The 16990-nt window shown below is 36.5% G+C and overlaps 1 protein-coding gene across 2 annotated transcripts in view; it reads left to right on the plus strand.

Moving 5' to 3' along the window:
- cpx (synaptic transmission protein complexin) overlaps window positions 1-16990 on the plus strand; it is a 171658-nt gene that overhangs the window by 78709 nt on the left and 75959 nt on the right. The window contains exon 1 of one of the 2 annotated variants that reach the window (XM_028301832.1): window positions 13803-14079. The exons of the other annotated variant lie outside the window; for it this stretch is intronic. Within the exon in view, the coding sequence (XP_028157633.1) occupies window positions 14067-14079 (13 nt within the window). The 5' untranslated portion in view covers window positions 13803-14066. Of the gene's footprint in view, window positions 1-13802; window positions 14080-16990 lie in introns of those variants that run through there. 2 annotated transcript variants of the gene reach the window in all.

Here is a 16990-nt window from a genome sequence, read left to right on the forward strand (position 1 = left end):
AAAAATTTGTGTTTTTTTGGTTATTTGATAAATTTCTCCAAAAAATGCCCCTATAACAGGTGGTTTTTAATGTTTTGTATTATTCTCTATCGTATTACCTTTGTAAAACCAAAAATTGCATGTCTCTATCCCTATCACAACATTTGCTATGATAGTTTGAACAAAGGCCTACCACAACATTATTCTCCTCTACAGGTAGGGACAATTTTAATTTTTAACTAAAATGCTTATTTTACTTCGAAATCTTTTGTTTTTACTTGAAATCTAACTTGTCTTTATCAAAATTACAAATCTAGATCCATTTTCTGTTTTGTTGTTAGCGAAGCGTTGAATGGCGCGCCCGGAGAGGCTTAGTTCAAACGATCATAGCAAATGTTGTGATAGGGATAGAGACATGAGATTTTTGGCTTTAACAAAGGTTATACGATAGAGAATAATTCAAAGTAATAAAAACCACCTTTTATAGGGGCATTTTTTGGAGAAATTTATCAAATAACCAAAAAAACACGAATTTTTAAGCAGATTTTTTTCAAAAATTATCTTTTTTTATTATTTGTTGGCATTTTCTGAGTATTTTATGTATTTTTTTAGTATTGTCTGTTATTTAGCATTATTACTGTTTTTATTTTATCAGGTTATACCTCTTAGTTTAAAAGTTATTACGTTTTCTTTACAATAAGTACTTGAAAGGAAAAAAAATCTATAAAAAATTAAAAAAAAATCTCTAAAAATTTTTGACCACTTTTTTGTCGATAAAAATAGGTCTAGTTTCATCTATTTTCATATGTACACTTTAACGTGACTCACACTGTATAATTTGTTCGTATAAGTCGTACCCATACAATCTAATTTGCGTAAGGTTCTACAAAAGTCGCAATAATTTTATTTAAAACTAGCGGCCGCCCGCGACTTCGTACCCGTGTATCCAGTTTTACCCCCTTAGGGGTGGAGTTTCGTAAAATCCTTTCTTAGTGGACGCATACTACGTCATAACACCTACCTGCATGCCAAATTTCAGTCCGATCCGTCCAGTGGTTTGGGCTGTGCGTTGATAGATCACTATGTCAGTCAGTCAGTCAGTCAGTCAGTCAGTCAGTCTGTCAGTCTGTCAGTCTGTCAGTCAGTCAGTCAGTCAGTCAGTCAATCAATTAGTCAGTCACCTTTGAATTATATATGTATATTTAGATAGTGTATAAATACCTATAGATGGGTGGTGGAACCAAAATGGTGTCCACTCATCTTGAAAAACAGCGAAGGGTAAAACCTTAATTTTTGGTATAAGTAATTTATGAAATAGTAAGGTAGGTAACATCTACTGACTTAAAGTCCGATACAAAAATGTAGGAACTTAATATCAATCACTAACGCTCTAATCTTATAGGAATCTGCAAAGATTTCGCATGTCAATAAAAGTTGAATGTTTCGTAAATGCCATTAAGTAATATCACTTTTCACCAATTACAGAGGTGTAAAAGTTTTTCAAGTGTCACTAAAGAGATTTTTTTCTTTAAAAATAGTGCAGTTAGATTAATTTGCAATAAATTTCTGTCGTGGACTGTCCCGTACCTAACGAGGCTTGGATCTAATGATAAAACAATGACTGGTGATTTATAACTGGAGGTCTTGTTACAAACGCACAAGGTTCAAATTGAATGTGAATACGTAATGATAATGAACTCGGTTAATCACTTATAGTAATTAGGGTGATGACTGGTTGATATGTGCTGGAGCAGTGATTGCAAATGTACCTAATGAATGTAGGTTAATTAAATCGTTTTGAAATAAAGCACAGTCAAAATGTGACAAATGATGACAATTTGTTCGACCAGTGGGGTCTAGACAAAGTGCACTTTTTGATCGAATAGAAAATCGAATCTGTCAAAACTCCATACAAAAAAATACACTTTTCGACCACTCTTCGACTGGTTTGCGATTAAAAATTAAATGTGCACTTTGTACCTCTATGCTGAACAACTTTCGTCTTCGAATCGTTTGCGTATTCGACAAAATTTGATGCCTAGCCTTCGAATTCAAGACAACATGACGATCTAGATTGTCAAAATTAGTTTAATGCTACAATTTCTCATAAGGTTAGGTATTATCTGGCCCACCGAAAATCTGGTCCGCGGACCAGTTAATAACTTTTAAAAATACTAGTCTTCATCTCATCCGAAGGGATATTATTTTAAGCACGGGCCAGATAATACCTGTAAAATCACTAGGGTATAACTCGCCCAATCTATAGTGAGATTTAACAATCTGTTCTTAGTTAAAGGATTCGTGATAAATTGTTAGTTAAATAGCCAAATTCAAATTTCAAGCCCTTAAAATTTTAAACTAGGTAATGACTTAGTGCATCTAAATAGTGGAAAAAAAAGGTATGTTCTGTTCCATAGGTTCAGTTTACGACACGTTCCCAGGGGCGCTGTTTAAGTTTTCATACTAAATCTTTTGATGGTGATTCGAATACGCAAACGATTCGAACTCGAAAGTTTTTCGTGCTAGAGATACTGTTAATTTTCAAAGGTCCGCGACCAATCAGTGGCTTTATGTGTTAAACAGCGCCATCTACCGAGACTATCCATAATCAATATCGATGGCTTGCTTATCATCACAGTTTATCATAGTGCTCGCAAGTAGTAAATTTAATAGTTTCCGTTAGTTTCAATAGATGTCGCTATCCGAAGGCTATAAAACTGTTGGCACCAAGAAATATTGTTCTCTTTCCGCACTGACTCTGGTCACAGTCAGGGCCGNAATAAACCGAGTAACCAAGATATCGGCGACTTTCATTGGGTCTATAAGAATATGTGAAGGGTCACTTAGTTGCAATATTTTGTATTCCCTCACACTCATACACACATAGGACAAATTAATTTGTGACTTTTCTATTAATGAAGTTAACACACAAGCCAATATTTTTCTTTCTCCGCTTCCCTAAAAGCATTCTTCACCCAACCTTAATTACTAATAAACATATATCTTCCACAGAACCGCCGAATAACTCACAATAAAACCCTTTCCACTCAATCATATTCATGTACACATATTTACACTTCCTCGTCTTTATACCTTTGACTTACGACTCAGAATGGCGTGGAAATTGATTTGGTGGGAAATTATTAGGTGGGAAAGTCATTAAGATGAATGGCCCGGATCAATCTTGGGGAGGCACCCTTTGGTATGGCACGGTACTCCAATTATGGTGGGTATGGGAATTTACCTTGAGTGACTATACGTTATTGAGTCATTGTTTTGTAACTGGCCTTCCCTCCGGTCATAGGTACCTACCTACCTACTCATATGGCATTAGAATTTGGCAATTTAGAACTAATACAAAGAGATACTACACTATCAAGAGGGAACATTTTATTGTTTGAATTGAATAGGCTCCAAAACTAGTAGACCGATTTGAAAAATTCATTATAGGCTATATATAGCATTTTTATTGGCGGTACGATGTTCGCCGGGTAACCAAGTAAAATTACCATATTGTAAGTTAAATATGTCGTCGATTCCCATCACTAGCGATATCGACAATTCAGTATGATTCCGGGGTATTTTTGTAAGTAAACTAACGTTTAAAATAAATAAAGTAAATCTGCTAAAGTTATGTGTTATGTTGCTATTTTGTATTAATTTTTAATCGCTAACTTGCGCGTTTTCGTCTATTTGTTTCGTAAGAAATCGTAATGATTATAGGCTTTGTATTGCAATCACGTACTAATACAGCTGGCTTTAACTACTTTTAAATCCCGAACAAAATCCGAACAAGCATGGCGTCTTAAAAGTGCTCGATTTGAAATTATCGCCAAGAGCCAAGGGCTAATAATGTCGGTCACGCGGCGGAAATTGACGCGGCCATCTTGTGACCGGATGCGGCGCCATCTTGAACACCTTTGATTTGCCGCCTTTTGCGGCTAAGTGAGAGCGTTTTGCGCTGGATTATTTGATCGATTCAACCATTTAGTGTGAAATTATACGTGAATTAATGGAAGTGATTTTTGAAACGGCTCAATTTACCTTTGGAATTTTTATAACAATAGTAACTAGAAGTAAAAACAAGGCAATTTTTAAATAATGAAATTTAAACACCATTGATTGAGTCGCTTTAAGTATTACATTGTGTGCCATGTACATGTGTAAGAGAGAAATAGAAAGATTGTGTTCGCGAAATAAACGAGTAAGGCACTACATACTAGTGCATTGTTAATTTATAAATGTTCTTGAACACGCCGAAAGCTGAAATTATTTTAACACAAGCTTTGAATAATAATAGCCTTACAGTGTTCACTTAAACATAGCGTAGATATTCCACATAACTGAGGCCGGTCTAAAAGGCCGCAGACAAAGGAATCCCCGCACCCTTCTGCCGTTGACGGGTTTAACCCTCATGACATTTCTCGCTCTGTTGCTTTGTGCACAAATTTGGACCATAACTACAAAGGCGTAGGAGCGACATTTGTAAAATAGATACCGAATAGTTTTGGTCCATTTTGTGCTATAAGTGAGTGTGTGGTATTGATTTAATTGAAATTTTCTTTTAAAGGACTTCGAGTCTGTAAAATTCGATTGGTTTCCCATGAATGTAGCTGGAAAGTCAATGATTGTGATAGTGGTAGCTTATGCCTGTATTTGGCCAACCGTAAGACGAAATTAGCGGTCAAAGGCTCTATTTCCATATTATTATTATGTAGTTTTAATTTTAACTTAAGTAAATCTTCAAAATTTTTTCAAGAGCACAAAATTTCAATGCATGAAGAAAATAATGTAGTTGATCGCATTTAAATTTAGAGCACAGACATCATTCCAAAATGTGACTTAATCTCATCACGAGATAAATTTTGAAAGTGGGTCTATCTAATCTGGAAAATACAAGAAAAGACAATAAACATTATTCACCAAGATGAGCAAACGTAGCACTTTTGGCACTAACTTTTGGCTTCTTTTGACTAAAAAAACATTTTTTAACTTTCCATTTATCAAAATCCATCCCAGCCACTGTTCTAGTCCACCAATCACCTAAACTTTCGCTTTTGGACTGTTCGATACGATTCGATTGTTCAAATATGTGTTTCAATCACTTAAGCCCGGCATTTATTTACATGGGCGTCCTGATTTATGCTCGACCGGCTGATGGATCGCGCGCGTTACTCACCATCGTTTGCGTATCGATGCTTTATTTCATTTCGTTAAAGATACGACGTGAGCTTTTTAAAAATGGGCCTGTAGTTCAGAGAAGATACGATGTGCATTTGTTCAAAAATGGGCGTAGTTCACCATCGTTTTTCGTTCGTTTCAACCAAATGACCACTACTGGACAAAGGCCTCCACCAAGGATTTTCACTAATAAGTGCTAACTTTGCACAAAAATACTGACAACTAGCTCTACTAGCTATGTGCCTTTTGCACATTAGTAATTTAGAGAATAATTTAGAGATTCTACATCGGTCACTCCTCATTTCTGATTCGATCACGCATGCTTTAATATTTCATCATTTCGATCAAAAATGAGCCTGTAATTCAGATGAGATACGACCTACGCTAGGTCGTATTTATAAACTCTGCAATGTGTAACTTCTTTAAAAGGTAATCAATTTGATTTTTGGACTATCAAATTTCGGTGTCTAGTCCTATTATAATCAAGTCTGGGAACCAAGTTGAAATTTTCTAAAGTAGGTCTTAACTCCGGTTTCTAAGTTTCGAGGAATCGTTCAAACAAATTAAGTTTAATTGACCCCAAACCATGACCAAACTGTATGTTAAAGATGCAAATCTGTTTGCTAAAGTGGGTAGTATGTTTTATAATTATTATAAAATTCGGACGGTAGTCGGTCATTAGTGAGTTGTCAAATGGTTTCGGTCGATTTGCGCGACGTTCCCGTGTAACATGGATTTAATTGTGTTATATTGGTGGAATATTATTTTAAATCGTTTTATAGAACTTACTATAATATTAAAATAATGCTGTGAACGATTGGTGAAAAGTGTGGATGAAGTGAAATATACAAGTACGAGCCGGGCCGGGCCTCGAACTCACAAGGTATTACATTTTATTAATTTTATCGCTTTATCGCCTTCTTGTGTCTTCGTGAAATCACACTACCTATCGATTGGATTGTGAAGAAATGTTACAATAACCAAGTCGGTTTAAATATGAAGTACGTTAGATTTTCGTCATTCTTAGTTTTAAATCTGGCTGGATTCTTTGATAGGAAATAACATGTACAAACAATAGATAACTGAATATCTCTGTCGGTCCTTTGGGCACTCGCAAACATAAAAATTGGCCGATCAAAGTTAATGATTTGTCCAGCTTTGGTTCATATTCCCTTAATCGCCGCTCAACAGCGCTCGCTAGCGTGCTCGTAACTATATTGCACTAACGAATGACGAGTTGCCAGGCTGTACGTGTAATTGAAATATCAAAACGCGATACTAATCTGTTTTGGTGTGAATGTATACTGATTTATTTATAAAAGTCTTACAAGTAATTTATTTCCCCCAAGGCCTTTTAAATCGTGTTCTTTATAAGTACTTTAACAACACATCTAAAATTTAAAACTATTATGGCACTTTACTCACTTTTCTTTAATACAAATTGCTGGATGTACTCGTAACTCACTTACTGTACCTTTTTCATTAATCATTATTTTATTTTATTGTGATTTATTAGCATAATCAAAAAAGGTATGAATTATCAAAACAGAGTATTTATAACATGCTACCTGAAAATGTAGTATCAGCTCCTTTAAACCAATTTCGAAATAAGCTAAATGCAGTCATATGCCTATCAGCTGCCTCAACCTGCAATTAATAACTAAAATTACTATTTAACTGCAATCCCCTACATCTCGCATTAAGTCCACCCGTTTCATCCATTACTGTATTTTATTTAACACAAATCGGATCCACTCATCAGCACCTGGACCCCATCCCCGGCAAATAGAAGGCTTTCCTCTGTCAATAAATTAACGGCGTCCGCCGCACTCCGTGAAATACAATCGTGGCGGTGGCCCAAGCCAAGAAATGTAACGGGCGACGCATTTTATTTATTTACTTTAAATGCAAGTGAGCATTCTGGACATAAAATTTGAGTAGTACACACTGGCTATAATATGCACTTTACATGATTTCATTATTTGATTTTTAATTATACACTTTTATTAAGTGATACGAGTAGGATATGCACACAGTATTTTTGAAATCTCAGGATTCGGTACTTTCGTTTTCTTATGTAGAATCTGCCATACCTCCGATTCATGTTTATGGGCAAGCATTTCACTTTTGAGTATGTTCCACACCCTTACTCTTACGACAGATAACTCTTGATCACACACAGCCTGTCTTTTACAGTAGAAAATCATGATTATGAGATGAGATGAGATAACTTGATAATAATTATAGCAACGTAACCAGGTAAGAGCATAACAATTAGTACTTATTCAATGTCGTTATTCTTTAGAAATAACAATTATGTTGTAGTAAATGTATCACTCTTTTCTGCTCTGATAACACAACGTTCAAAGTCTTTACGAATTGCTCTATTTCTCTGGCTCAAAACTTATCAAGCACGCTAACTACATGGAACCAATAATTTTGTAGACATTTTTTTCCCGTGGCTGTACTCGCTTAAAAAAATTAATCTCGCTATCTATTTCAACTTGCCCCAAGCCCCAAGATGACCCCTAAAGTGGCTCTCAGAGACTGACAGATTGAATGTACGCTAATTCGGCCGGAGAGCTCTCGCGGCCTTTTAGTTTTCAAGACGTTTGCGCTGCGAGAGCGTTTAGCAGACGTCATTGTAAATAGGGCGGTGGAAAAGTCTTTTAACTAATCTAATAGAGCTGATTTCTGTGTGTGGGTATTTTCAATCGAATAAATAAATTGTGAGAGACGTGAATTAAATCGTCTGGAAGCGCATACACGTAGTTGCTGCAATTTTTTGTAGCCTGACTATGGACAATTGGATATTATGTCACACTTTTTGAAAGGCCTGTTAAAAGGACTTTTGATTCCACTGTTATGGTTTTAGAACTTTATTCAAAGGTTTATTAATAGGAAGTTATGATAAATTGAATATTTTCACAGAAACAGCACAAGTACACTTTTGGTTAAAGGTTTTTCCTATACCATACCTAAAGCAAAATGCTTGCTTTGTCTTTCACTACTCTAGACTCAATAATTCTGGTTGTGCACTGACAGGTCAGCCACACATATTATGCAAAAGCTTGACTTTTACAGTCTTCACTTCAGAATAAAACACTGTTGCAATTTCCCCAAACTGAGATGAACCAGATGTTTACGGTTCCTCCATCAACATTAAAGGTGCAAAACACGTATAATTCGTGGACAAACAGCGACAATGTGAGGGTGTAATTAGAAAATGCAAACACTCGGTGTTTGGGGGCCTGAGGACCACTCCGGACCGACGTTATTTTATACGTAAACGGACCTAGGGCTGACGCAGACTATTTCTTGGGCTCAAAAACTGAACTTCGACAAACGTTACTTCGACAAACGTTACTTCGACATTACGTTACTCCGACACTACTAAATATAGATATTACTTTACTTCGACACTACACTAGCGCCCGTATTCACAAACGATGCTTGCTTAAGTGTAGTAGTAAATCGAACGCACAGCGTAGAATAGAGCTCTGTGATTGGTTCGTGTGTCACCCTGTGCGTCCACGCGCACTGTGAGACCTAATAGTAAGGTTTGTGAATACGGGTGTAGATACTCAGACAAAGGATATTCGCCTTTGTCTGAGTAGTTTAGTGTCGAAGTAAAGTTATATCGATATTCAGTAGTGTCGAAGTAACGTTTGTCGGAGTTTACTTAGGTAGCCCATTTCTTGCTTTTCATTCACTAATTCTTTAATTTCTATCTTTCCCTGTATCTTTTGATTATTGTGGAAAATAAAATTTTAAGTTTTAACTTGACGCGTGCCTGAGAAAAAGGCCCTTAGTTGATTAATATACGGGCAAAAATGTGATCTTACAAGGGAAAATTTCCATGGAACACTTAAATGTGACTTTATTTCTGCGTCCAGCTCCTTCTTGCTACCTTTATTAGGTCGTCTGTCTAATCTGGAATCATTGGGAGAAGCCTATGCTCAGCTGAAATGATGTTGATGATGATAATATTGACTTCTCAGATATAAAACCATACCATAACTTCAAAGTAGTCCCGAAAAGTATTGCCATGATTGTAAAACAATACGAATATACGGTTTCGCGACACATTATTGACACCATCAAAAAACCAAAGCTAGAAACAACAGAACATTTTAAATGAAGGTATCCATTTCTTCTAAAATAAAAAATGCCAGGTGGCAACCCTGGCGCGTCCATCAAAGGCGCCGCTAAGTATATCAAATGAATTGTAAATGAAATCAGGGCCGAGTGCTGGCCGGTTTATCGCCGGGGGTTTCTGGAATCAGAGCATCTGGAATTGGCTGGATGGAATACAATTTCCTTTTATAAGTCACGTGAAAGGTTTAAGTTCGGTTGTCGTTTTTGAAAATATTCTATAGCCTATGCTCATGAAGCATAACGTAGGGTTTCGATAGTGAAATATTTTTTCAAATTAGTCCAGTAGTTTCGGAGCTTATCAAATTCAAACAAACAATGAAATCTTTCCACTTTGTAATATTAGTAAAGAAGGTATTTTATGCAATTTCAACATCATAGGTCAAAAGTGGCCTGGTCTTTTACAAGGCTTGCATGGAGGCTCGTAATATTATAGTTCAAAAGTATCAAGCATCTACACACATTTTTATCTCTTCAATTTTGGATAAAAATGTATGTTATAATATGGTCATTTTCTAATAATGCCTACTATTTTCATACTTTATTGAATACCTTAACTTGCAACTCGTCACAAAATACTCGTAGTCGGTCAAGCTATACCGTAGCACGGGTCGTAGCTACGAGTTTCATTTCGTAGTCATGACCGCTACGAACTGACTACGAATAATTTTATTACTTGCTACATAATAGAATGGCGTTGCATTCTAAATAAAGTATTATTGCAATGTATTATTATGTGTTACAATACATGTATAATTTATGTTATAATAATGTATAATTTTTGTTAATGATTTTTTCTTTGTTTTCAGGTAAGGAAACTGGCAAGAAAAAACCATTAGAAACGGTGAGAAATAAAATAGAGTCTAGCAAACTTTCACAGTAAATCTTCTTTATTGTAGTCCAAAAAAACTCAATTCCTACAGAACTTTCGCAATTTCTATGAAGAACAAAAAATAGTTTTTTTTTAATATTTCAATCACGCGTCGCAAATCCTTTCCGAGATCACTTAAGCCTTTTCACTACTCCTCCATTAAGACAGAGACAACGTATCCCGATTTACACGAGAAGAAAAAGGATAGACGGACTTTTCGCCGCTTCAGTGTGAAGGAACAATTTTAGGAGTACAACGGGCGTAAGAGGTTTCTACTTTTATTTTTATAGTAATGCATACTTTGCGCGGCGCGACTTATTGGGCCTGGAGTGAAATCATCTGTACTCGGTTGTTTTATGAAAAGTATAATACTTTAGCGCAGTCGTTTCGCTGAACGTATGGCGGGGAAAGTGTTTTTTGGATTATCTTTAATGGGAATGGTGCGATAATTCCAGTTAGGGTCAAAGGTGACTGTAAAAATAATATTTTCAGGGGCAATGCTCTTAATTTTTACCATTTCAATGAAAACCCTTCCTTTGTTCATTATTGCAATGAGTAAATACATTTGATACTAGTTAATTCGTTTTTAAAGGCAATAAATTTAGTGAAATAACAAATAGCATGTTATGATATTCAAATAATTACATTACTGAAAACAATAAATAAGTTAGAATTGCACACTGTGGTCTTATCAGTAAGCTATAATTATCTTCCATTAGTAGATAACATCTTAATTGTATCATATTATGGGCTGGGTTATATAAAACAGACAAAAAGCAATCAATTAGTTACAAATACTGTGTTTATGTCCACAACATATAACAAAAACTATCCACATAACAGTGTATTTGGATTTAACCGTATGTTTGTAGACTTAGCAAAAAATTTACATCAAATTAATAAACTTCCCTCAGGCTACAATTATTCCCATACTTTCAACGATACATCATAAAAATGCCAACACGTCATCTTGAAATATAGCCCAGTAAGAAATAATTTACGGTACAACAACGTAGCGTATTTTCCATACAAATCTTTATAAAACCAGACTAAATACCAACAAATGTAGGTATAGTCCATTGTGATTGTTATTGCAATGTTTTTTGTTTAATCTCCCGATTAAGTTATTAAAAGATTGTCAAAATTCGTCAAGAATATTTAAAATGCTCCCAATATTTTGGAACTAAAACTATAGGTTACAAAAACAGAGGGACCTACTCAGATAAACGCTAAGTTTATCTGAGTAAGTCCCTCTGTTTTTGTAACGGTCAAACGTCAGCGAGACTTCAGAACTCTTTCAAATCTGTATGCTCTGTCACGTCATAATATGTCAATGTCATACCTCAGGCACTGACTCTATTAAACTATACCTACCTATATGTAGTTTTCAAAGGCCGTACGCCAGACGCCTCTGAAAGTTGACGCCAAGATTATGAATTCAGTTTTTACCAGCAAAAACGTATTCAAATCCTGTCTAAAATTAAGCCTATCTTCCAAACGCCTAGAATTAGAACTCAGAGCCCAGAAATTAAATTCCCTAACCAGCACACACAGCTCTCCAATTATTCCAATAAAACGCTAAACACGGCCGAGTGTACATCAAATGAAGAGCGTTCTCATTCGTCCCCACGCACGCGGGTGCAGCTCATTTGAATATTATATTAAAGGCGCTAACTGTGTAAGTGGGGTGGCGACCGGTTAATGTTCACGCGTCTTACACACAGCATATTAAGATATACAGTGAGAGATCTCATATACATATACAGACTCATTTGTTTATTTATTGCAGCGGTTGGCAACCTTTTGGAAAGCAAAGGCCACACGGCAGCAAAATAAACTAAAGTTGGACCGCACTTGTGATTTTAACCCTAAAGGCTTACTAAAGGCCGCATGTTGCCGACCACTGATCTTATTTCATCACATGTGTATCTCCAGTAAGATCTTATAAAATTAGGTCAGTAAACCTCATATTTTGGGAAAAAAAATATAGTCTTATGTGCTTTTGGCTGTACATAAACTTGAAAGCTACGACATCCACGCAAGCCGGCAACGTACTTAGTGTAAAATTATATCACAAGCTTTTTCCCACGGCTTCGAACGGAAATTCAGTTTATCACATAAAGTTCGACTTTGTAATTAATTTGATTAGCTTGTCTATGTATAATTTTTATTAATTCTATCAAGTATTGCTTTAAATCAATTTAAGAGAGAAATTATAAAGCCTACCTTATAAAATGTATCATTCCAAAGTCTTAGTCCACAAATATTGGTTTACTTTTGAGACGTTTTCTTCAAAATCGTATCAGTTGACTAAACCTATTCTAGAATGGATCAAGGTCAGAACAAAGTTAGGCCACCACGTTATTGATAGACTTTTATAGGCTTCGTAAAATATGGGAATCGATGAACGAGACTGTGTCACATCAACCTAGCGTAAGAGTAGGCGCACACCGTTGATTTTTCGTCGGCCGATAGTTTAGTCGGGCAGTTGATCAGTATGGGAATGTATGGGAGTGCGCACACTACGCCGATTCGATTTGGCCGATTCTTCATACAATTTAAAATCGGGCACAACTATCGGTCATCTAAAAATCAACGCTGTGCGCCTACTCTTAAAATACCAACCGAATTTAGAACCTCCTCCTTTTGTTGATGTCGGTTAAAAATTCGTGTTTGAATTCTTTGTAAAGTGATACTAGGTGATTGTCATAGATCCCAATTAATATTGTACCACAATAAGTAGACAGAAACACATAATTGTAGTAACAAACACAACAGGTCATATTTCTTTTCAGGCTATCTAGTTTTTTTTTTTTATGTGATAGGAGGCAAACGAGCAGACGGAAGTAGTTTAGTTCTACCTAAACTACAATATCTTATTATAGAATCGAACCTGGAACTTTCAAACTAACACAAACTACAACGGCATTCAATATTTAAACCTAACCTTATTCAATTGCTAAAGTTACTTGAGTTTCGTTTCACTCACAAAGTTTGTTCCTATGCGTGAGTCTAAGAATTAAACTCAAGCTATAACTTAAGTGCTTAACATACTGAACTTAGAGCCTACTTACAAAAAAGTCCGCATAAAAAAGAAATAACTTCCAGTCAAACAACTGTGCGTAACAAGAAAAAATTACCGCCAAACGAATAAAATGTCGCCAAAGTAAAACTACAATGTTCTATCGGCGACCGGAATTGTCAAATGCAAGGTACTAAATTACTTAATGCACCGAACTATAAAAGATTTAATGCACCCACACATACAACAGACCACGCCCACTCAGCTCCTTTGTTTCACACACGCAAAGAAATACCCGAGCAATTTGCCTACTTCGATTTACTTTGCGACCGTTTTAAAACTTGAATCTAAGAAAATTGGTGTCCCCGAAGGGAAAAATCGGAGCTTCCCAATAATGATAATTACAATCGTTATTATGGGCGCAATTTGATGGGAACCAACTTTTCCATCCCTATTACCGACTGACAATGCGCGGGCAATTTTGCTCTGCACCCTCTTGAGTGGCGCGAGTGCGAGCGAGACGGGAATATGAGAAAACTAGGGCGAGAGAGGGAGGCGGAAAAATGACGCGCGCTTAAATACCGAGTCCGAGTAGATTTTCCAGCATTGCCTTGACGGCAGCCGGCAGGGTAGGGCCACGCTCGGCCGCCATGCCATAGCTCCTCGATCTCTTGATCTCCTTCTTCTTTCATCTCTAGTCCTTAGTTAACGATACGTATCATGTATTTTGTAATATAGAGAAAATTGGTGCTCAATTCATTAAGGAACAAAGTATTTTTTATACGCGAATGTTGTTATGGGGTTAGGATAGTTAGGGTAGTAACGCGTAGGCCTGTGTGACAGAAGCAAGCAGCCAACATGAATTTTCTCGGTAAGTCATTTTCACTTGTTTTTGCTGTAGCAATTCGTATTGCTACGAAATTACTACGGTTACATTTGAGTTTGTTTCGTAGCAACGCTACGAAATTACTACGAATACTCTTTTATATTTCGTAGTCAAACTACGAGATGACTACGGCATTTTATTCCATTGTAATTTCTGCACTCAGTTGAATTACTAAGTGCACTTTTACTTTAGATATACTATGATGTACACAAATCCGATGTACGTTTAAGTTCCACTTGCAAATGCACACTTTACGTGTCCCCTAAGCCTCATATTCGGTTTAAATTTAACCATTCCGTGTTCCAAACTAACTGGAGGCGAATAATGACCAAAACTACGTTAGTATTCGTACTCCGTCCCATTAAAAGTTCGCTGCCAACTCTTCTGATACTAACACTAAATAGAAACGAACGGGACGTTGCGTGGTTTGAACTCAATCAGTTTGCTGGATCGTAAAATGTTTAAAACTTTTTATTGGTTTTAAACAATAATTCTTTGGAATTTAGAGAGCTTTATCGTTAATTTTAAAGAAGAAGACAATGATTACACTTCTATATCGGTACAATGAAAATTATTTAGTTATTTTTATATGATACTAGCGGCCGCCCGCGACTTCGTACGCGTGGATCCCGATTTATCCCCTTTAAATTTTTGCTGAATTTTCTTTGCTATAAACCTCACGGAGCCCGAGACCTTTCCTACGAATGCAAAACCGTGGAAATCGGTTTGTGCGTTCTGGAGTTATAGCGTCAGGAAGGAAAACCCGACTTATTTTGTATAGTAGACTACACAAACTTAAACCATTACAATGAAAATATTTTCCTAAAACCAAATCACACTACATTACTTACACTTCTGGCATCTTACTCGCTTCGATCACTCTTTAGAACGCAGGTATTTATCAAGTCTAGAATATACGAGTATTGCCAATATTACTCCCATCAATCAAAAGTCAGAGTCTTAAGTATCACCGCAACTTGGATAAGCTTAATAACATCTAGATAGCAGTCCATACATACGACTTCACAAGTATTTGACTTTGTCATCTTACAAAGTTTTTAATAGATAGGTTAGAGGTAAATAGGACTTTGTCAACTGTCTACGGGAAAAACTAAGCTAGTATATAAATGTACGTCTATTTTGAAGTTCCTCAGTTTTGTTGCTATCTATCTAGGCTTCCTACCTATATTTCGGAGAGCTAGCTTATTTCTAGAATAATACCAATTTTTCAGAGAGCGTATATGCTTGTAGACCTTGTAAAACTAGTTTTTCCTGGCGTCATACGAGTTTTTCTGTAAGCGTACATGCCTGAAGGCTTTATAAAAACAAGTTTTCCCTACGTCATACCAATTTTTTAGAGAGCATACTTGCCTGAAGGCTGTTTTCCTAGCGTCATACCAGTTTTCTAGTGAGTAGGTAGTCGTACTTGTCTGTAGGCTTTGTAAAACAAATATTTCCTGTGTCATATGCCTTTTCTTGTGAGCGTACTTGCCTGTAGGCTTTTTTGCCCTTTCATTTCCTTGTACAATACAAGATTTCCTTGCGTTATAGGCTTTATAAAACAAGTTTTCCCTACGTCACACAAGTAAAACAGGTTTTTCCTACGTTGTACAAGATTTTTTTGTGAGCATACTTGCCTCTTGCCTCTTCTCTTGTGAGGTCTTATTTGCCTGTATCATACAAGATTTTCTTGCCTGTAGGCTTCATAAACAAGTTTCCTGTGTCATAGCCAAATTTTTTGTGAGCATACTTTCCTATAGGTCATAGGCTTTACTCCTCCTTTAGTTACCCTGTATCATAGACTTCTTCTTGCTTGTAATCTGTATAAAACAAGTTTTGCTGGGTTACACGCCTTTTCTTGTGAGCGTACTTGCCTATAGGCATTATTTGCCCTTTATATTCCCTTTAACATAGTTTTTCTTGCCTGTAGGCTTTATAAACAAGTTTTCCCTGCGTCACACGAGTTTTTCTGGAGTGTCACAAAATCACTCGGCAGGGCAGGCCAGGCTCAAAAGAAAAAGGCGTATGACACAGGAAAAACCTGTTTTTTTTCCTGTGTCATACGCCTTTTTCTTTTACCATTCTTGCCTATAGGCCTTATTTCCCTGTATCATACAAGATTCTTGCCTGTAGGCTTCATAAACAAGTTTTCCCTGCGTCACACCAGTTCTGGAGTGTCACAAAATCACTCGGCAGAGCAGGCCAGACTGGTCAAGGCTGCAGCGCTGGCGCGGCGCCAACTAGGTTGTCGGCAGGCCGAGCCCTTTGTGCTCATTCAAGCTAATTCCCAACCTGGATTCCCTGTTCGAATTTTAGATTTTGGGGGAACGGTTGGAGGTATCGCTATCGTTACGTTTCAATTGCTTTTGTAATGCGCTCTGCGCTCTCGGAGTGAAAGTAGACTGGCATTTTGAAGTAAAACGATTTTTGTAGCAAAATAATCTACGTAGCTCTAAAAAGAACATTTCATATTAAAGACGGCTTAGTAGATAAAAGAGCACTATTTTAGGTACTTTATAAATACGATGATAATATACACGATGATTCTTTGGTAAGCGCCCAAATAAAAATAATTGAATCTACTCCTCTAATACTACAACTGTCCTTAAGTGAGTAGGAGAATCATCCTTTTTAGAAGCACCTACCAAAGAAGGAACTGTATATTCTTAACTGGTTTAAACTTCATTCAACTAAACTTTAAGCAAAGAATATTTTGAAGAAATTATCATTTCTATCCAAACAAAAATTCCGAGTAAAATCTCAATAAAAGTTCCCGTACATCCCAATAAAAGTCCACATTATCCTCTCAAACAACATTTCATGCAACAACTACCCCGGACACTGCCCAGGCCCTAATCCCGCATTCCCTAACTAAATTACAGGCGAGGTCGCTCTC

The sequence above is a fragment of the Ostrinia furnacalis genome, unplaced genomic scaffold, assembly GCF_004193835.3.
Source record: "Ostrinia furnacalis isolate ACB-3 unplaced genomic scaffold, ASM419383v2 OfSCF0995, whole genome shotgun sequence".
NCBI classification, from domain to species: Eukaryota; Metazoa; Arthropoda; class Insecta; order Lepidoptera; family Crambidae; genus Ostrinia; species Ostrinia furnacalis.